General features: G+C 27.0%; 1 protein-coding gene across 1 annotated transcript in view; it reads right to left on the bottom strand.

The window, feature by feature from the left end:
• The window catches only part of LOC121119011 (zwei Ig domain protein zig-8), a 210,626-nt gene that overhangs the window by 109,171 nt on the left and 77,259 nt on the right, over positions 1 to 24,196 (bottom strand). Inside the window, exons 2-3 of the mRNA XM_040713620.2 lie at positions 17,479 to 17,557; positions 2,812 to 2,966 (exon numbers count right to left, since the gene is read on the bottom strand). Coding sequence (XP_040569554.1) covers positions 2,812 to 2,966; positions 17,479 to 17,533 — 210 coding nt within the window. The 5' untranslated portion in view covers positions 17,534 to 17,557. The remainder of the gene's footprint in view (positions 1 to 2,811; positions 2,967 to 17,478; positions 17,558 to 24,196) is intronic.

Genomic DNA, 24,196 nt, shown 5'->3' with positions numbered 1-24,196 from the left:
TCTGATCGAGGTTGTTTGGGAAAATGTAGGAATTACAATGTATTTTCCTTTAGATGATGAAAGAGGGAATATGATCAAAAGAGGAATAAAGAATAATACTCCAAAAGAACATAATAATAACGAAAAATTTATATCAAATTTGGAATCTATTATAATATTCAATATAAAATAAATAAAATTAAAGACTTTGACTAAAAAAATATAAATACATTTACTCAAGATGATAGCTAAATATTATATTTAAACCCATTATAAATATGATGTTTATATTGGCTCGGTTTAAGAATCTGAAATTATATTGTTATGAAAACTCAATTAAATTTGTTTTGAAAAAATACTCAAATTGTTTAGTAAAACTCAAAAAATGATTTTGTAACGAAAAGATACATTTTCCAAACGGTATAATTTTAATATTTGTGTTGGCTTATAGAAAAATCCTAAGAACGTTAAGACTTGAAGGGAAAGTAACGGAGGGTTAAAAAGATAACCAATATACTTCGGACTTTTTTTTTTTTTGTAGATAAGAGAAAAAAAGCTCGTTAATTCTCTTTTTTCTATTCTTTCTAAGAAAATATAACGAAAAACACCCAAAATATTATTATGATTGTGCTAGACATATCGGAATTAATTTGGAAAACCGACATATCCGCAAAATATCCAATATTGTATCATTATACGAGAGTTTCTCCGATATTTTAAATGGTGCCATCAGAAAAAAAAAGGGAATGGAGAAAAAAAATAACTCTCACGACTCAGTCTTTTCGATTAATAACCAACAAGAGCTAAAACAAGATGCCAAAATAAACATACCAATTGTGACAAAAAATAATAATAATACTTTTAGGGATAAATTTAATCATTTGTAAAATATTGGATTGGAAAATGTTTCAATATTAGCCCATGTCCATAATGTACCTCGTAATATGTAAATGATCATAAATATCAGATTCCTACAAAAACAATGTAAGTAAAAATATATGACCGAGAACGAAACAGAAAAAATTCAAGGAAGGTTTTTATTTACCCAAAAAAATCGGCGAAAGATTTGTCTGGTTCTTTTTATTGTTAATTAATTCTATGGTTTTATTTTTATCAATTAAAGTTACTGACTTCTTATGTATAATAAAATGAAATATCTTGAATATCATCAGATGTTAAACAATATTTATGAAATTGTAATTTTCTTCAGAAATATAATTTTCACCATTGTTTTACAAATATCTCAAATTATTTACTTCAAATACTTCATCATTTAATGGTTACATTTATGTTTTTGTACAAGTTACAACCTTTACTTGATATAAAAAATTAAAATTAGGACTATTTTTTTTTTCTGTGTCTGAAAATTTAACTTACTTTAAATATTTTATACTACTCATTATAATTATAATTCATAAGTTATGAAGTTGTCATTTTAATTTTAAAAAGCGTTTTTATTGATTTTGTGTGAAGAAATGTCATTTGTTTAAAAACAGTTTTATACGGTCAAATAAATTTATAACGTATAAAATATAACATTTTATCTTTATTTGATTTTATTACACATTTTCAACGTAAGAAAGAAGGGACATAATATTGTTCTGGATATACCTATTATATAATAAAAAATTTTAAAATATAAATTTTAGTAATTGTAGAACATAAGAAAATTATTTAAAAAAATACCATTATAATTAATAGATTATATAAACTTAGGCTGCAAGAACAGGCAATTACCTCACTTTTATTCGTTTGTGATATCGAATATACTAATTTCGTATTTAATGAGTGGGTTGATGCATTATCATAAAAATAACTACACACTAATAAACAAAGACGTTACAAATGTAAAACTAGTCGCAATTTGTGACATTTTTGTGGAATATTATATTAGATTTGCGTTTTATTTATATATTACATGTTTGTAACAAAAAAACCTTCAAGGCGTTAAATAAAATGTAAATTCACGACAATTTTGATTAATTTAAAAAAAAATTATCATTTGTACAGTTAATAATGAAATTTATCATAAATATAAAATTGAATTAGGCGTAAATATATTTTTCATATTTGACTACGATTAATATTATTATGTAGTGTTTTGTTAAAGAAAATATGACCTTAGACCTACATTAGAGGATATATGGAATAATACGGCTTTATATGCAGAATATATTCTTCTTAACATATCTAAAATATCAATTTACAAATTTCAGCAGGGATTGGTCTTCCTCACAATGTCTTTACTAAAAATGTATTATATCTCAGTATTCCCTCTATAAGCTTAGTAAAATTGCACAAACTATCATTGATCTCTTTTAAATAAATTAATGCAAGACATAATCCCAAAAAAATTGCATTAAAAACTTCGAACATAATAATACAACTTCAAAACTAACATTTTTTTTCTAATTAACCCATTTGCTTTAATTTTGGTCTTCAAATCATGGCCCAAACTTTCAAATGTTGACACTAAAATCTTTAAATATTGATTTTGATACAAAATCTAATATCCATATTTCCATTATTTAAATACACATCGCAAATTTGCTAAGATTTGATCCTTGTGTATATTTAATTGTCCATTTGCAATTTATTCAAACTTATAAATATTTAATTATCAGTTGGAGCATGGATCACCTTTAATTAATCTCCTCTGGACATTTTTTTTCTTTAGAAGGAAAAAAAAACTCTATAGAATTAATTTTATTTTAATATTCTTTGATACCAATCAAGGGTTGCCCTTGTTTCGTAGATGTATTATTTTGCTTGTTACATAAACGGTTTTACATAATGAATTTTTAAATATAATATTTGTTTGAAGATACTCACAGTATGATCTTGAATCATAAAGATGTTACATGGAAGTATTACATCTCCTCCAGGATTTCCAATAACCGTAGTTAAATTTTGATCTTCAAAATCTGGTTCTATTCTACTTCTTTTCACAGGTTGGTAATTCTCCTTATTTGGATCTGTTGAATATGCTACAAGAAAAAAAAAATCAAAGCTACTTTAGTAAATAGTATTTCAAAAAGCTATGTATATACCTAAAAAAAATTATATACTCATGTTAAGATCTGACTTTCGTTAAGATGAATTATCTTAAAATATTTCCACAGCTTTGTCCTTGATTATATTAATTTCAGTCATGTCCATCATTAAAAAAACATGACATGACTGAAGAATAAATTGACAAAATATTTAATAAAATATTAATTGAAATTTCTACTCTTTTGATGTTTAATCACTAATTTGAAATTAATATTGGTTTTTTCATAGGAAGTGAATTTCTTAAAATTTTCTTTTTTTATCTTTTTAGATTAATTACATAGTTCAAAAGCAAAAATTTTATTAGAACAAATTATAACTAAGTGCCAGTAGGCTCTGAAAAGACAAAGAGCTTATTAAAATTGGATCCCTTGATTCAAGAAATTGTTTTAGTTTTTCTGTGTTAGCTCTACTTAAATAGATCATACTTTTTTGGGTATTTTTTGCAAGTAATTACACTCAAATATTTTTAAGTGCATTAAAATAACTTTTTATAAGTACTCATTCACACATTATTTCGAAATATATTTAAAAAAAGAGACGTAAAAAAATAACAAAAGAGAGCATAAGGTCTATTTATTATTATTTTATTTCCCTCTTCCGATAAAATTTGTGACTGTCTAGCGAGTGCAACAATAACACGATATTATGTTAAAAAACAAGGAATGAAAATAAACACTAAACAGTCCAGATCACTACATTTTCATAGCATGAAATGAACTAAAAGACCAGCTATATTTTCGTTAATTTAAACTCGTCGAGAGCCAACTCCGGTATTCTTGGTTAAGGGCGGTCACCACTGAAGTGCGCTGTAGAGATAAGAGTCTGGAGCTGCATATCACCTTTGAAGTCAAACGGAGTCTCTTATTGGTTCCTTTGCAGCCGTACAGAAGCTCGTTTGGATCAGGGGATCTCCTTATTTTCTCCCCTACGTCCTTCCCAACGTTCTCTATGACGCCTCTCAGAATCCCACAGTCCCGAAAAATATGAAAGGTTGTCCTTACTTGATTGTAATCCACACAGAACCCCCAAGTGTCATTGAAATATTTCCTAGTAAATAAGACCCCCGAAAATATCCGATATTAAAGATACATTTCCTTTGGATTGAGAACAAGATCCCAAATTATCTTGAGGTATTGATTTATTTTCAAAGTGTCAGTACCCAGTTTTATATATTTACATATTATATGTTTAAAATTAGCATTCAGTAAGGATTAAGGATAACTATCCACATTATGACATAGTAAAATATATTGAATAAAAAAAAAAGATATTGGCATTTTTTTTCCTTTTCATAAGTAATTTTGATCTCTATCATTTTATCATTACAACATACAGAAACTTTTCCGGACAAAAAGGTGGGGGTAGTAAATTTTTCTCTCCGGAATTTTTCTCATAGTAAAACGGATTTACATATATTTACCATTCGCAACCTTTGAGGGGTTAGAATGGTTCAATTATTTTCAACTAATATTAATCATTAAGTGTTTATAAAATTAATAAGGAATCCTTGAATCGTGATGAAAAATGCACTACGAAAAAGTGTCTCTTTGGCCAAGTGTCTGTGTACGAAAAAATTAGTTTAATTATTTAAATTATATCAGTTATTATCAATAAAATTATCTTTTTTATTTGTACTAATATTAATAGTGGGAGACAATAGTTAAATAACTTCCTCCAGGCTAAAATTTAGAAGAACTAAATAGGGTCGCTTTGATGTTTATCTTACTTGAATGAGAAATAGACGACCTCCAGCGAAAACAAAACCTAATTATTCAGTGTAAGGGAAAATTTAATAAAGCATTTCACTAATACTATTGATTGCACAGTAAATAAAAAGCAATATTAAATAAAGTTATTGAGCAAATTGACAAATTTATATAAAACAATGAAAAACCCTTCATTAAATAACTTATCAAATGGTAAGAAAAAACTTAGTTAAATGATTGTTAAATGATTTCATTGGGGTCTATGATTGTAGAATAGATTGAATAGGCTTTATGTTGGAGGCATAGTTATTGATTTACTTACAAATTAAGTTCGCAAACACACACACACCCTACCTCCCCCCCTCCCCAAAAAAAAAAAAAAAAACTTTATTGTAAGGCTTGAAAAAATGGGAAAAAAAATATTTTCCCTTGTGTGGATTTTCATAGTCAAATAAAATTATTTATTTGATTTGACTTTCTTAATTACTTATTTTCAGATTGATGACATCTTCAAATTGTATAATTACAGCAAGAATTTTTTTTTTGTTATAAAAAATAAATAAATATTGGCCCAAAATTAAATTGGTACATATTTAGCCAATTGTTTACAACTCTATTCTTCATTTAATAGTAGAAAACTGTTAAGAGCTAACTTATATTCAACCCAGCAACGTTCAAAACATTAATAATAATATTAAAAATATCAGTGGCAGTTGTTATATTTTAATACATATGTATTTTATGATTATTTTATTAACAATTTACACCAAAAATAAGTAAGAATTATTTTCTTAGAGGGAAAAGCTTAACACTAACCATGTAAAAGTAAAGGAAAAAGTACACGCAACCACCGTTTTTCTTTTTCTATTCGCTAAACATATTTTTTTCTTCACAAATTTTATTTTTTTATTTACGAAAAAATGATTACATTTTCATAAACTAAGTGAAAAAGTAAATGAATTGCCAGTATATATGATAAAAAATCATATGCAATCTAATTATAACGAGTTTTTTCCATTATTTGACTACCTTGAGTTAAAATTAATTATTTACAACTCTATTAAGTGAATAAGTTATAGACAGATTTGAGATTATATGACCTACTAGTAACTTTAAAAAAGTAACCGAAAAATAAAACGGTAATCTTAACGTTTTGAGGGAGATCAGCTTAAGTTTAATTAAATTAGCTACCAACTGCTATGACAGAAATAAAATAAACACAAAAGACATAGACTGGAATTACTCAAATGTGGAAACTCTATCATACTTTGATTCCAGAGATGAGAGAACACAACAAAATTCTCAGTATTAATCCCTTTCTTACATGCAATTACTTGATACTTATATTTTTTCCCTTCAAGAATAATTTACATAACTGTTTTTAAAAAACAGTACAAAAATAACTGAGATTGCAAAATACAGAAATATCACACGTGTAGTGATATTTTCTCCAACTGTATTCATTCATACATTGATGCAAGTCCTCTTATTAATACTAATACTGTTTTTTATGTTTTTTACAACTTCATTGGAATGTGCAATTAATTTTTGTTGTTGAATAAATTCCCATTTTTCTTCTTCTTTTAAAGACAAAATGCAGAAAAAGACATAAAAATATTTTATATCGAAAGTTTTTATGTATTTAAAGCCATTATTTTTGTAATTTCAAATTAAATACATTTAAATGATAACATCTGAGTTAAAAAGTGAATTTATTAGATGATTTTAATTTAAAGTTTGATAGATGATGAACAAGAGGGAAAGAGGTATGACTTTACGTTTAATTGAAAGCGGGAATACATTGTAGATTTATTGGTTTTTAACAACTTGCTATCTCCAACCCAATATACTTTCCAAGACCATATTACTCGTGACAAAAACTTTGACATAATACGTCAGGTTATCGAGATCACCAATAAACTTATTTTATAAGGAAATGTAATAAGAAAATCAAGATTTAAAATTTATAAAAAACTATAACAAAGTTTTATAATAATTCTTGACCCAAATACTCGAGAACAAGATCTTCAGAGATCTATATCCTTTTTTTTACATATATCATTAATGTAATTCGACCGGGATACTGGCACATATAAAATAGTATTATTAATTCCTTGCTATTGTAAATGGTACTTGTAACACAATTACGTAATACAATTATATATTTTTGAACAAGTACTCCCTTCTCCATACCAAATTATTTTGTATAAAAAATTTATCAAATGTCTGAAGTAACACTTGAAGCAAAATTCCTGCAAACGCATGTGAACTACACCCACATGCAACATTTTTACTTCATATTTTTAGGAAAAAATATCAAAATATCAATATCCATTTTAGTACTGATGCGAAAGTATTAGTAATGACACAAAAACCAAGTCTTTGAAGGGTCTAACCCAGCAAAAGACCAAGGAATTCAAAAAGCAACCTTAGCATAAAGACTAGACAACATGTATACTTTTATGATTGATAATTTTTTTTTAACATCTGATTTTAGCGAGCTAAAATTTAGTACACTTTCTTTTTTATAAATATGTATAATAAGCTTTTATTTGTCAAAAATCATCTAAATCTGTGATGGTTGACTCAAAGCTTGTCATTATTTTTATCAATCTGACATTCTATTAATAGATCAAATATTTTGGGGTTTATGACAGTTTTTACTTATTTTCTGTTACTATATATTAAATATTTATTATAACTTGCCTATGTCTACATCTTTCACAGATGGAGGAATTAATTAACATAATACACCCTATTGTACACAAATGAAAGTTTAATCTACTATGTCTTAGCTAAATCCAAGTTCTAGTAAATAACGAAGAAAGTAAAACTGAAACTAAGTATATGAATACTCCATTTAGTTCGGATATCACCAGTGTATGGATTATAGTTCAAGATCCTTTTAAAAAATAAAAGTTTTTTTCTTATACTCTGGGATCGAGACTTATGACTAAATTTTAACTTATGTAGATGTCACAAATGAAATAAGACAAGCACTTTCCAATATTCAACATTAATCACTGGTCTATATTAGATTTGAAATATAGTATTCTACCGACTCGATGAGTTATCCATTGGGTTAAATTCAACATGATCCCTTTATTTTTTAGTTATCACAAATTGTTGTCAATTTTTTTATTCAAACTCAACATTCCTTACTTTAAGGGTGCAACTTAAATAACTTAAAAGGTAAATTATACGTCATTAATAAATTTTAATATATTAATCCAAGAGATAAGATCCTATAATCATACATTTCATTGTTTTCGTCTACTAACTTTTTCCCCTCGCCAGTTGCATGTGTTTAAGTATTTTCCCCTCGCCGTTGCTTAGTATCATCACTCCATGTATTTTATTTCTATACTATTAACTCGTTAAATAATAATATCACTCAGGGAGTTGTATTATTTTGAGGTAAGCAACGCCAATCTCAATCATTTTGCAAACAAACAAATATAAGTTAACAACGCACATTCATCATTAATTATAATCCTTTCAATTTATTCCTCCCCTTTTTGTATTCGTCAACTTGAGTCTATTTATTAGAATTCTGCTTGACTCAACTCCACTCAATAGAAACAATAGTATTCATTAACCAATATATTTATATATTTCACATTAACCTAAAATTTGACATCATATTAAATATCAATAATGTTATGGATTAGAGAAACATTTTTGACATAAAACGAAAATTGGTAAACTAACAAACAAATAAATTTACCCTGCTATAACCCAAGTATAGTTTCCATACTTTACATACATATGATTCATAATATATTGTGTTTTAACATACAATTGAATATATGTTCGTAATCAACATAATTCAAATTCAATAGTTGATTAAGATATCCTTTGTTAATATTACTTTTCTTTTGAAAAGTAAAACTTATCAATAGAGTTTTTTATTCCTTGTCATATCACCAACACTTTTCCCTTTTTTTCTTCTTGAGAAAAAGAAAGGTAAGAGTATGAGTTAGATATACAGTATTTTTGCACATTAAAGTCCGAATTGTTAACCGAAAATTTAAAGTATAATAACTAATTATTAAATTGATATAACACAATGAAATTGGAAATATAATTCAATACATCTATTAAAAGGTAAGTTTGTTATATATGATTACGAGCATTCATAGTAATTTCGACTCTTGTATTATATCTGACACAAACCTTAATGATAGTAGCCTCAAGATATTTTTTGAAATCCTTGGTAAAGCCACCCCTGAAAGATTCCATAATTGGTTTGGTTGTGGCATTAGTCTTTGACTCAATTGCACACCATCAGATATAATTCAAGTAAAGATTATTATTTCATAGTGAAATCTTTGCGTCTTAGATATATCAGGGGTTTCTTACAACTTACTAACCTTATTGAGTTCATAATGCTGTTTATAGATATTTTGGAGGTATGACAAAAGATTTCAGACCAAGATCTTTATGGTTTGTCTTTCTAATTGTTCTCACGATCATTTTAATGTCAGTGGTATTTGTCGCCAAACTATATTTAAATAATTATTGATTCAATGATCATGATACCAATGAAGCTGGTTTTTCGTTTGATTTTGTGTCAAATACATCTATGGATAATCTAAGTTCATAGTCTAACATTTTTGGAGTTTTGTATACACCAACATTGTGAAACATAATCCCTAACTATCTTGACAATGATTTTTTATCCAAAGACGTCAAATAGATAATGGTTTTTTTCGTTCTTTTCTTGTTGCACTTTCATTTTTTGTCGGATTTTGGACAAACTTCCGAAAGCAATGCTTTAATGTAATAATTGAAAGATATAAAACAGTTTTACAAAATATTCTAATATATTGGGCTGCTTATTTATATATGTAAATTAATCAGAGACGTTATGAAATTAAATAATACTGATATATGAAGGACGTAGGTATTAGTAATATTACGAGTATAACTTGATTTACACGTCACCAAAACAAAAATAATTATTAGAAATGGGAAAATTGTTAAAAGCCTAACAAGTGCATCTATTTTTAAGAATGTAATTGTAACCAGGACGATATAACAGCTCATTTAAATTATTATTTTTATTTTGACAATTCAACCGTATTTGCAAAGAGTGAGTACTTTAGTATATATGTATTTATGGTGACCTTTGTAAGCAGTAAAGATATAAATTGAATGTTGAAATTAAGATCATGTGATCCAGATTTGTTCAAAGTAGTAGTCTACAAGATATTATTTGTACACTAAGTAGCTTTAGTTTACTTGAATATTACTCCATAACTAACCACGGTAACTCCATGAATGAACCTTTTTAATCAAATTAATAAGGTTAATATTTAAATGGAATACAAAATGACATATATCACCTAGAAAATGATAAGTAACGTCATCTGCAGAATCTTTCAAAGGGGAGGGAGAGGGGTTAAGATTTCATTTAGATAATGAATTTTCTCAATAATACAGTTTTTTAGTTGCCATATAGATACTGTGAGTACCATATACCTTTTGCGAGTATTCTTACAGTTTTCACTTCTGTAACCATGTCTAATCCGCTTCCTGTATTTTTCAAAATTGGAATATAACTGCATCCATAACAAAGTCTCCTTTATATTTTTACAAAGTAAAGAATATTGCAATAGCCTTTTGAAACGATTAACATTATTTAACGTCATTATATATTTTATGTATCAACTATAGCTCATAGAAATCTTTATTACATCTCTCAAACTTTCCAAAAAAATCTTAAAATCAATTGGAAGTTACCCATTGATTCTCAAATGTTTTTTTAAAATTCTCTATTAGAAAATATAATTGAAATTTTATCATTGAACTTTCAAAATACGGACAAAAAAGAGTTACAAAATCAGTAGCTGATAAAGAATATATAAATAGAAGTAGTTGCAGGGCCAGGTTGACCATAAGCGGAGTCTGAGACAAACACAAAATATGGCTTCTTTATTCAAGTCCCATTCCTTTTAGGTCAGGTTTTCGAAATCATGAATGTGGAGGGAGTTATCTGTTCCATATAGATGATACTGGATCCAAACTTTGTGACTTATTAAATGATGCATTATTAACCCTTCGATATTTACAATTTGCTCCTCAAGAGGGTGCGAGGGTGTTGTTGTCTTTTGTTATAAATATGTGTATTTAAATTTAGTAGAGTGTGTGATTTTATCTAATATCATAGTAGCAGAGCGTATCTTGGTGTCAAGAAATAAAGGTAACCTAAATATCATAATATATTATCTATATATTCAAACAAGTCTGCTGGAAAAATGACCAAATCGAAGAAGAAGAATGCCAAAGAAGATTTTGATGTGGGATATCAGAAGGTTGAGGAAGACAAAGCAGACAATACAGCGGGAGAAAGTGTTGTTTTTTTCAAGAAAAACGATGAGTGATATGATGATAACGTAGAAAATTGACCAGCACAAGATCGTGAAATGATGATGAATTTCCTCAAATCTACAATCGAAGAAAATCGCTGGAATTAAAATGAAAAAATGAAGTAGTAAAATTGTTTGAAAACGAACATAGAAAGAGATTTCAAAGAAAAAACCCCACGTTTGATTCACGACTTTTGTTTTAAAAAGATAAATACATCATATAGAAGTAGCATTGAAATTTGGAATGAAAAAACATTGCATTGTAAATCTTTTCTGAAAGCCTACAAATTATGGAAAGTTTATTGTGAATGACAATAGACCCATAAAAAACTAAATTCTAGTCTTATGGAGCTAGGAAATATTTAATAAAGGAAATGAAACGATATTATGGATCAACAATCTAGAAAAACAAAAAATACAAGGTTGAACGAAAAAAAAGACGATGATATTGTGAAGTAGATATATAGAAGCGTATGAAATGAATGCTTCTAAGATCATCAATACTTAATTATAATATAATTTTAGTCAAACGTTTGCGATTTACTTAATTTACAAAGTAGGTTTTACTCGAAGATAAGAAATAATAATTGTGACAATAACAATTTTTGAAAATGAGACAATTAATCTAAATCCCTTTAAAGCTCTTCTTAAATTCTTTACAGTTTTTTGAACGATCAAATAACTTGTGAATCTGCTTTGTATACAAAAGAAGGAAGAAATTATTCACAAAATCTTATAAAATCACGATTAAGATTTAATGACTTCTGAAAAAGTAAATATTAATGTATCACATAGAAATAGGCAAAGAAGTTAATCAAATATTTCTGGATTCAATAGAAATTCACAAAATAAGAAATTAAAAGAAAAAAATATATGGTTTGTAAACAAATAATCACACAAGATATGGTAATAGTTTCAGACTATTAGCATACAGAATATTTGGATATGGAAATAATATACCATATACAGAGATTGAATATGTTGTTGATACATATTTCAATTGGAGAATGTTCATATTTAATTCAATTCCCTCTAATAAATTGATTTTTGACTGTGAACTTAGTTTAACCGTTTCTGAGAAGAGATGGAAAAACGAATATTTGGAATTAATTAGTACAAAAAATTTTTTTCATTAAAGTGAAAATGATAAATGGTTTCTAAGAAGAATTTGTAGAACTTTTTCGACATATATCAAACAAAATTCAATGTTACGAATATATTTATATACTCTAAAAAATTAAACAGTTAATAAAAAAACAACAAAGCCACAAAATAACTAAAAAAGAAAAAAAAATGGACATTACTTTCATAAAATTTGAAATTAAAGGATATATAAACAACAATAATGATTATTATTTTTGTAAATTACTTAGTATTCAATGTACCAACATAATCACAACAACCTCTCTACAACCTCACAAAATAAAAGAATACCAGATTGACTCAAGGCCTATTTTTCTTGTTTATGGTTTGAGCTCTATCAAACATAAACAAGAACAATAGGGCTTAAGTCACTCAGACATTCTTTTATTGGTGACAGACTAAAAATTTATTTGCAAGAAATGATGCAAATTGATATATGCATTGTTGGACCAAGAAAGTTCTTGTGAATATCAATTTTTGAAAACTACCTATCAATATTGATGAGTAAAGTTGATATGGGAACAATTGGTTTTGTGATAGATTTTAAAAAGCAAACTTTGTTAGTTATGTATACAAATGTTGAGATTAGTCTGGAATATATAGATGGATTCAAATAGATTCCTTTAAGAGATGATGAATTATCTGAGAAAATTTAGCGTTTTAGGATGATAACAGATGGAAGGATAAAGGATAAGGCCAAGAAAATTTAGCATATTCATAAAACACTTACTCATATGACGAATGAAGCATAGTTAGAGATCCTAAGAAAATGAATTTATCTTGATGATGAGTAGAAGGACGTTAATAAAAATATTATATCTTAAAAGTGTATTTCAATACTACTTCTTATAATGAATATGTGGCAAGAATATATAAAAATAAAAATTACCTTAGAAAAGAAGTTGAAGACGACAAAGTGAGGAGTGAAATCAGACACAGTTGTACAGCTGATGATTACGGAAAGACTAATAAGGCTTGAAGTTAGGTTTGGGTATATTTTTCCTTAATTGGGAGATAACGACTACTTTCCATGAGGGTGGACCTTATTTTTTTAATTTGAGAAATTTTGAGCTGCAAGGGGTGTAATTCTTTTTTTTTTTAGGCAATAGAAATCGTATTAAATTTGGAACAGTTTTGAAAAATATTTAGGGGTAGCTCAACGACTTCAAAGTTTTGAAATTTAACGATTTAAAGTGTTTTGACATAAATATCAATTAAACCTTCTGTGTAAAAATACAAGAAATTTAGTTTCATAAATTTATATTCGATATATTCTGTAATTTTTTTTTCTTAACTTTTGTTTTTAATTGGTCAAAAAGAGCAAAGATTCCAATAGCTTGCATATTTAGCTAAATGGCTATCTGCCTGCTCGTAAAATAGATATTATCCATATTTTCTACTTATGTTTTCAAAATCATTAGCAATCGTCAATTTATAACTTGATGTAGATAGAGCAAGTTAAATTATCATGAATTTGATCTTTTTCTTACCCTTTATTGGCCTTTCTTTTATAAAAAAACCTTTATAACCTAAATTCATCATATATATCCAAATCCTTTGTAGTAATCGTAATTAAGAACTATTATATGGTTTTAGTTGAAGATTATCATTTTAAAGCTATATTATTAAGGATAGGAATGAGAAATATCAAAAAGTAAAGAATTTTTTTTTCCTTTTTTCGATGATAAAAATTTGATATATTTTCATAATTTATTATTTGTAATAAATTTTGAATATAAATTACATTATTAATATTATGTTAAAATTTGAAACGAGTATTTTTCCTTGAATCAAGGACATATAAAGTTCGATAATCTTCGACTACTTGAAGGAGGAATAGGAGCTACGATTCCTCAGATGTTAGTAGACAACTATATTCTTTAATGAGACCAACTCCACGCTCAACAATATCATTAACAACTTTTAAATGAATGATAGGATCAAGAGCTAGTCTATATTCATCTTGATAATTCCATAAGTCAGGATCATCTCAAAAAATTTATGTTGGAGGTGTAGACTTTGAAAGAGTTTCTTTGATTTTTCTGTAGCAAAATATTCCAAGTCTTCGCATTTCAATTGATTTGATGGATTGATTTGAAAAAAGAACGGCCTTTCTAGAGTTTCATTACTCAAATTTTGCATGGGCGTCATTATCCTTATTTTTTATTCTGAACTTAATACACTGGCAAATAGAGCTAATCCAAGAAATGCTTTGGATAAGTGTCATAAGTGCTTTAATAATTTTTTTATGATGATATTCGATTTCTCTAAATAAATGGAGGAATATTTAAAAAAGGATCTTATTAAATTTAGGCCATTATTAGGTGCACTTAAGGCTTGAGGAGCAGACATCAAGGCTCAGAAATACACTCTCACTATAAACAAACAAATATTACGCAATCCTCGCTCATTTATGTCGGTCAATTTGAATTGAGAAAAAAACTTCCAAATTTTTAGGCAATTAAAGACACTTTTTAATCATTGTGCATAGTGTATAGCAAACAGGTGAGGTAAATTTTCCATCTCGTTGCTGTCCATTGCCAGGTTAAGGAATTCTTTATTGTCGAGTTGAGGAAGATTTGTTTCCATAAATTTCTTCCCATAATCATAAAACTCTTGTTGCACATCTTCTACGAGACTAGCTATTTTACGTATCATACTTAGCTTTATTAATAGATGGCCATTTTAAATTAAATCTTTTGAACATCAAGAAAAGACGTAGGTCCAAAACACGAGTAGAATGTTGTACTTATGATTAATTACGTAACACAGTGTCTACATGTGAGAGGTAAAATGTTTTGAATATTTGAATTTGTTTTGTCAAAGCATATTCCTTGAATTTGATCACACATTTTCTGTCCCACTGAATTTAAACTAAATAGCAGTGTTCAGTTAAAATAAAATTAACTAATTTATTTACTTATTGATCAAAAGAAGGTCATACATTTATGTTGAGCATTTAGCCAATATTCATTTCCTATTTCAAAAATCATTAAATACTAATTGATGTACGGATGAACTTGAATTATGGTTGAACATATTATATATATTCACAGATTTAAAATGTCCAATACTAGCTCTATTTTTTTCCCCTATAAACATATGATTTTAAGTGTTTTTATGTTTTATTACTTATTCATCTTACATGGACCTGGTAAACTCATACCTTAGTAGATTTATTTGACGAAAGTGATGACTTTTATGAAATCTCTATTTATTTTCGAATAATTTTATACTTGAAGTCATGAAAGAAATATAAAAGTTATAAAAAGATATATCGAAAAAAAGCAATGATTAACTTTTCCAAGATGGAGATATTTTGGAAGGATGTCAAATGTACTAAGGTTTCTATAATCTTTTTACGAAAATTGACCTTTTGTAGAATTAAAAATTAAAGCTACGATAACTGAGACGTCGTTTTTGAAAAATAATAGTTAACTCTGTGTAGTACCACATCACTCAATAAGTACCCCATCTGACAAATATATATATATTATTATTTTCAAACCTCTATAATATTAGTTGAAGAATATCCACATAAAAACATTTATTCAGGTGGGAACTACAAACTGAAGAGATTTTGAGGCTTGTAGGACAACTAGAAAGACGGTTTATAATATCAAAAGGAAGATGGAAGCTGATGAAGCATGGCTAAACATCTTAACTTTATATGGAAACCTAAATTCGACCATTTTGTGAAGAAATCAGTCAATACCATCCACAACTCCCTAAATGACCGTTTTTACCCAAGATCATTGTCGTATCCCTTAGGAGACCACATCATTACCAGTTGCCTGAATCTACCCAGTGGCATGCTCTACCCGGGTATTATGTTACACAGGAAGAAGATGCTTCTCATTTTAATTAAGTGGATGTGAAGAAGAGATCAACAAGCATGTTTATAATACCATGGTGGTCGACAAGATCAATGTTTTCAGGAACATATGGTGATATCCCTTACATCTTCAACCAAGAAGGCGCACCCTTTCACTTTACAAAAGTATGTGGGACTGGTTAAAAGTAAATTTAAAGGGGTTTTTAGTAAATAATAATTACCCATTTTTAGAAATCCCGTAAACTTTTTCGTCTATTTTTTGAATTTTACCAGCAACTAAGCATTTGTTCATTACAGAAATGCTAAATTGCTCCCATATTGACAAAACTAAATCAGCAATTGTTAAATAAGGCTCTCTTTTAAACCATTTACCAGGACAAGGGGTAAATGGTTTAAAAGGCCTGACCTGAATCTCATGGACTTTCCTATGTGATCGGTCTTTCAAGGCAAGGCTTGTAACAAGCACTACTACGCCAAAGATAGTATGAAGGGTGCCCTCATATAGGAATAGGCCAATGTATATGAACAAATTGCCCATGCTGCCTTTTTCCAAGTGCCTCTTCATCTCTGCCATGTATTCCGGGGGAAATGGTGGCTACTTCGAATAAAAGTTTTTGAAATGATTAAATTTTACATTTTGATCAGTTGTACAAAATTTTATGGAATTTATATTTAATTAATAAACTAAAACTTATCTTCACGAACTTATTCCTCACTTTGTATATCTTATTTGTAATACTGGTTTTTGTTCTAATAGAATGTTTTTTCTATTAATTATACACTCATATTACTTTTGTTTTCTTAAACTAGGTACTATTTCAAAACTAGAGTTGAATCAATCTTAGAAATGAATTTCTTAACCGGTTTTTTCAATCCTTTTGCGATTCCTCTTTTAAGTAGTAAAAAAAATATTATTATAAATATAGTTGTTTTTTTTTTAAAGTTTTTAAATATGTTTTTCTTCTTTTTTCCAACTAAAAACAGAAGTTCATAATTTTCTCCATATAATTATTTTCAATTTTTTTTTCTGATTTATTATTATTATTCAAAAATATAAAAGTATCAAATATGTCATGCAGCATAATTTCAAAAAGGTGAAAATGTTCGCAGTAAAATTTTTTAGTCACTGTTAAATAAGGTTTTACTGTTATAATAGTTTCCAATTCGGCAATGTTATTTTTTTTAAATCAAGTCTCCCTTATGAATTTAAATGGATTTTTTTAATGTTGGATAATGAAAGGATAAGAAGTAATTTATGCATATCCATTCAATGTCAAAAACTGTCTTAAATTATAGTTCAAACTATCTACTCGTACATTCTACAACTGCTGTTTTCTCAAAGGGAGGAAAATCTGATTATGTAAATTAGAATATATGTAAAAAAACTTACCCCAGGAAATTAGTATGAGAATAACCGATATTGATTCTAACAATGGACCCTTCATTATGAAATTAGGTCGAACCAATCCCTAGAAAGAAAAAATAAATTACAAAAATATACATGTTTTTGTCAATAATGATAATTTAAATCAAAGTTTTGTATCGGAGTCGTATAACAAATAGTTTATGTAAGTATTTTAGAATTAATCAATCTGAATAAAAATCCGTTTATATAGTATTTTATGGGATTGAGGTCAACTTTATACCAAATAAGAATTTATTGTATGTTGAGGTGATCGAAGACAATTACAACACTTTTTGTTTTAGACTAAATTACACGGATCTGGTTTGATTTGCCAATTTGTTACTCACATTATATATGTCTGTTAATTTAAATATATTTAAAGATTATACCAGTGATTTTTTTTGTAAAAATTGCACTATAATCAAACGTTCCAACTATTCTTATAGCAAGAAATGTTTGCAACAGTCAGAAAAAATAGATTTTGAAATAAGAAAAAAAAAACCTATTAAATTAAACGTAAAACTCTGCCAGAAATAATTTTCTAAGAAAAAGAAGAACAAATAACACTATTTTGAGTTATTTATCTCAATTTGTGTAAAAAGTATAGTCGATTTGTCACTTTTAACATTTTTTGGGATCTTGAGCTTTCAAAATTTAATTGCATTTTGCTACTAAATTAATGACCTCACTACAATGTTTCACATAATGAAAATAACTAATAGACTAATAAAAATGTTTATAAGATCACTATTTCAAAACTATAATGTATTGAAATAAAATTGCAATACACAAATTTCAACACTTTACTTCTTTATTTATATTTAACTGGCATCCATTCTCATCTATCCATAATTGATATCTTGACCATCTTCATTATTCCCCGAGATATTACCTATTTATTAGTCCATATCGTGTACATAACTGACTGTATTATTCCTATCAAGGTTTCTATTTTGAATTTTTTTGGGTGACTTGACGTTGTTGACAATAGTCAATCAATCACCCTTTCTTATTCTAAAATTTCTTTTTTTTTTGTACTATATCATCCACTCTGTTAATTAATTGCCTCGCGGATGGATATAAAAGGAAGAGGTGTTCTGAAGTTTCAATTTCCAACGCTCAGAAAGTGCAGTATTTATTCCTCAACGAAGATATATTCGTTTAGAGTGAGGATGTAGCCATGCGGCTACATGCAGTTTAATGCGCCCCCCAACAATTTGAGACCAGCTATTTGCTTTTGACGACATTTACAATATATGTGAAGTGTCAATAAAGAAATTAAATAAAAAAGAATAAACAATCTTCTCTAATTTAAAAAATTCAAAAAACCCAATATTTTAAGCGACACGTATGAAAATACATTTTTATTTTTTCAATTTACTTTGAGATTATTTAGTTAAAAAAAAGACATAAAAGAAAGTTTGTGAAATATTTTATTGAAGAAAAAAACAGGATTACCCAAAGTATTGAGTTAATTTTTTTATAAATCTCCCAATTTGTCCGTTCAATTATTGAAAGTACTATAAACTATAAAATTTGAAGTTTTTTTCCTTGTATCTCGTTAAAACATTGACTATTCTCTTTAAGTTTGAATTATATTTAATTTTTACTATTTTTGAATTATATTTAATTTTTACTATTTTTGAATAAATAGTAAAGAGTAGCTTCACAAAAAAATAAAGACTAATGTCATAGTTTTAGTCATCCTGAAAGTTTTTGATGGGAAAAATAAATACTTTTATACAAATTGATTTGTTGTTTTATAAAAATAAATAGTAAAGTTCAATAATAAAAAGTAATAGATTAAAGACAACGGGTGTTTTGTCTTGTTAAATAATGCGAATGGATTTGGTTTTTTTTTCCTTTTTTATGTTATCTTTTGTATGTCAATTCATTGGTATTCAAGTTCTTTTTTCTCCAAATGTCCACGACTCTCAATTTTTTTTGGTTTTCATAATCCTCTCTTTTACAATATTAGTTTTGTCATTCAACTTTCAATTTATCTAGACTATATAATATTTCTTGAAGAAGAACAAGTTTCTTAATTCAATATGTGTCAGACAAGCAAACTCATAAAAAGCCACTCCATATATCATTAGAATATACGGTCGTACATATTAATTGTCGCTTTTCAAAGTTTAAAATAGCTGCTCATTTATGAAAATTTCTAAGAGTCGTTGGTACTAATAAATTGAAATAGAGATATCAAAGCAAATACATCAAAGACAACGGATAGGTTTTTTTTTGTGATAGCGCAAGGACCCAATATCAGACAATGTGGCATCTTTTTACCACCTGAAGCAATAACCTCAAAAATCACGTATAAAAATTGATCGTTTTTTCCAACTTTACTTGTTGACCATGTCAGATATCTATCACTACCAGAGCAGTGTACTAGCTTAAATTTAAGAGCAATTATGAGTACCAAATCCAACTGGAAATTCAAGATCAAGTTCGAGAAATACATAAGAAGATGTTTATTGCGTCATAGGTTATAGGTCCATTCTCGATGATTGCATTCATCTTGAGCTAGGGAGAAACTTATGAATTATTCACACTACACAGCCCATAATTCTACATTTTAGTTTTTAAAAAATGCACTTGCATACATAAAAACGAACTATTTAGCTCCAAACTGACGAAGTCATAAATATTCTTTTATGAATAATATGAAACAGAATGAAGGACTCGGGATTTGCACTAAATTTATACAAGTTTAAGTCCGAGTTCTATGAAAACATAGCAAACCCGTGTGTCAAAGTACTGATTAATTCATCAGTTGTACACTTGGCCAATTGAAAAAAAAAATATTTATGTCTTTAAAAATGTTAATTAACATGCATTGTTTGGCCAGTTTCTGGATAACAGTTTTTGTCAATATTTCTCACAGACCCCGTACATACAATATTAAATTTTGCTTCTTGATTTGTATGAAGTTTTTGACCACAAAACTACCATGGAATGTATCATTTGAAATTTGAGAGCCTGAAAATGTAGTGGTAACAAGAACTTTAAAAAATTTCATAAATAAGTAATTATTTTTAACTTTAATTAGCGAAAATAAATATGGGCTACCCTATACATATTCAAGTACATTTGACAAATTTAAAACAGAATAACCTTTACAATTTTAATATATTCACTCAGATAATTTAAAGTTACAAATAAATGTTGTTTTTACTTAAACAACACTAAAATGAACACATTTTATGGACAAGAAATATTTATAGAAATTTAACTAATACAGTGTTTCATTGTAGGTACATGTATTAGTATTAAGGAAAAAAAGTGTTTCATATTAATCATATTTCTTGTAAATGCACTACAATAAGTAAAAAGGAAAGTATAATAAGTGCATAATGTCTTGAAAAGGAAAAAAAGGTACATCGATACTCATCTGTTTGTTTTAAAAAGATACTATAGTTGTGTTTTGTTTTTTTTTGCAAAGCCTTTATATGTATATACAATATGAGGAAAAATAAATGTAACTTGCAGGAAAATGTATTCAAGTTTATGATTATATTTTGAATCTTAACATTTATTTTCGATCTATTTATAAGAACTTCTTAAGGGAAACATTATTTTAATTTACTTTTACATATTAAATAATTTTCTTCCTCTACCCCCCGCCATGATGTAAGGTGGCATAATAATTAGTATTTTAAATTATATACATTTATTTGTATTGAAAAAAATTGTCATTGGCAATCTGAACAGTGTTGATTAACATCATTATTTTATCGTAATGGCCTCACAATATGGTATCATTAATTTTTTGAAATTAATTTTTATTTATTTGTCAATAAGTTAAAAACAGGAAATGTTACCTTATTTTTTATATCATATACATGTACAATATAGAAACAGCCCAATGTTTCATAGACATATTTTGGTCAGTTATATTTTCTGTATTGAAAGTTATGGTAAAAGAGGACACAGTTTAAATAATGAAACTTTTTGAGATACAAAAGAACGTTCATTTTAGTTTAAATCCTTCAAAAGAAAAGATTATAATTAATTGGCCCCCAATATGGCCACTTTTTATTATAATATATCAACTTCTAATTACTTCATTGTCATGAGGAACTTTTTCTACTTTAAGTGCAATTTACTAAACCTACAAAGAATTAACAAAAATACTTTGTAGATTGAAATTGACAATAATTTAAATAAAAATATAATCCTGAATCACTTTTAAACAAATCATTTTTAGCTTGCTATTGTGTTTACGTGTATTGGATTAATTAATTTAAATTTTTGCATTTTCGATATATTTTTTTAACTTATATATGGTTTTAAAAAAAAATCATTTTTCTTTTGGTAGTCCAGGTTACAATTAGACAATAAGCTTGACAAATATGATTTTCTTTATCAATACAAAAGCTTAGTCAGGATACCTACATCTAAAAAATTCGTATTTTTACAATTAGCATAATGGTTATCTTGAACTATAATGATTATTGTTGATTGCTATTACATTTCATTTATGGTTTATATATATATATATATATATACATCATTTGCTGACGTAACTATTTTTTTGAGAATATTGTAATAAAAAAAGCTCATATAGTGTATGCACATATGTACAGATTATGACAAAAAGGGTTCCTATATATATTTAAGATAGAGCATAATATGTAAACTGTACGCACACTTATATGAATAAAAATAAAGAAGGAACCTCAAAATGTTATATCCGTTTCTTAAGTTCTTAACTGCCATATTTTATTCACCAAATCATCATTTAAGCAAATCTTTTCTATTGACATTTTTATTTCTATCTTATTTGTTTATTCCCTCATATTATATTTTCTACTTTTTTAACTTGTTTGTATTATAAAAATACAACTTTTGACGGAAAAGTTGTGTTGACAAAATCCTTATGAAGGTAATTACATTGTAGCTTAATTACTTCCTTTTTTGATATAATGTTTTCACATGACGTCATTTTTGAGAAAGTTAGCCATATTAGTGGGTAATAAATTTTTACCAATAAAAACTTTACTTTAGTAATTTTATTTTCCTTTACAAAATTAAATTCCCTAACAATTCCTAACTTGGGTCCGACGGACAATATTTTGTTCTTCTAAGTTAAAATACAACTTTCTAAAATAAAAACTATCTTGGGTAGAAAGATTTTTTTCATCATATACATATGTACAACAAAATAAATATTGACATATTTATTTGAATATAGGCGAAGGAATATTCAATTAGCTGGGATAGTCTGATATAGCCAATAATATTATCTTTACTTTGGAACTTTTATTTTATTCATAAAACATCAGTTGAATATAATATGTTTTATCTATTAAAATCTATCGTTTTCTTTTCATTTTTTTTTCATTGTGAATATAATTTTTGATAGTAATAAGTGTAACTTTTTACTTTACCACCAAAGGAAAAATCAAATTAATTTGCTAATATCAATTCAAGATATAATTCGTCCAAAAATACCCATCTTATCCAAACTATTTTTCAGAAATGTCATTTTGCCTTAATTTTTTGTTGACAAGCTACAATGTGTTTCTTTTGTCTTCTTACTTTTTACTTAATCCAACTACACCTATACATATCCACTTATGTATGTAGGACGACTATAGTCTTATCTTTTTAAATGTTCTTTTTCTTTTTTAGCCACTGGTTTTTGGTAGCCATTAGAACAAAGAATGATAAAATAATTTTACTTCGAAATATCCTTCTTAGAAACTTAAAAATATCATTTTTTTTAAATTTACATTAGTTTATGTCAGAAACAGCTTGATTTTCATCTTTTAATTCTTAATTCAGACTATTGGAACTCAATGATCTACGGTACCTTATAGGCATAACTGTTTTTGAGAATATTTTGGACTATTTTTACTCTCAATTTCAGAATATTCTTGGGAAATTAACGCAGAAATTTTCCTGGAAAATGGAAATCGTATAACAAAATTTATGTTTTTACATGAACAAAAATAGCGTATTCTGTAAGAAATAGTTTTAACATTAATAAAGTATCGGAAACTGAACGTTTAGGGGGTAAATTTCAAAGAGATTTTTGATCCCAACTTATCAATATCAATTGAAAAATCTATTTAAGTTCTTTTAAAAAAGAGTATAAATTGGCCTATTAGGTCGAAAGATTTTCAAGAATTGACCAATTTTCGTTGGTAGGTAAATTTTCCGCATTTTTTTTTTAAATGCACTGTTCATAGATGTATAGTATCTTTGTATATTTAGAAAGCCACAAAGAAAAGATTTGTATTAACCATTATTCAGTTTTAAGTGAATATTTGTCTTAAAGGATATGAATAAGGCTATAGAAGTAATCCATTTTTTTAACATGGGCTTTATTTTTTTAGTATTATAGTATGATACATACACATATTATGTGTATTTATATATCTGCTTACCAATGAAATATGTATAAAATACTACGTTTTGAGACAATAAGTAATGATATAATGCTATTGTTATTTTTAAATGATATATAGGTAGACAAAACAGCTTTATAGTAAGTTCTACAAAACTTTTTATATATGTATACATGTAAAATGGAGGATTGCATTAGACATAATTTTAAAACTTGTTTCATAAGTATAATAACATTTAAAATATATCTATATATTTTATACACATTAGATTGGGGAGGATGTTGAATTATACTTTAATCTTTATCGTTTTCCTTTAGAACACGTTCAATAGAGATTTTAATATA

Source organism: Lepeophtheirus salmonis, chromosome 5 (genome assembly GCF_016086655.4).
Source record: "Lepeophtheirus salmonis chromosome 5, UVic_Lsal_1.4, whole genome shotgun sequence".
In the NCBI taxonomy this organism is placed as follows: Eukaryota; Metazoa; Arthropoda; class Copepoda; order Siphonostomatoida; family Caligidae; genus Lepeophtheirus; species Lepeophtheirus salmonis.
Note: the sequence above shows the minus strand (reverse complement) of the source record. Positions and strands in the feature narration are given on the sequence as shown.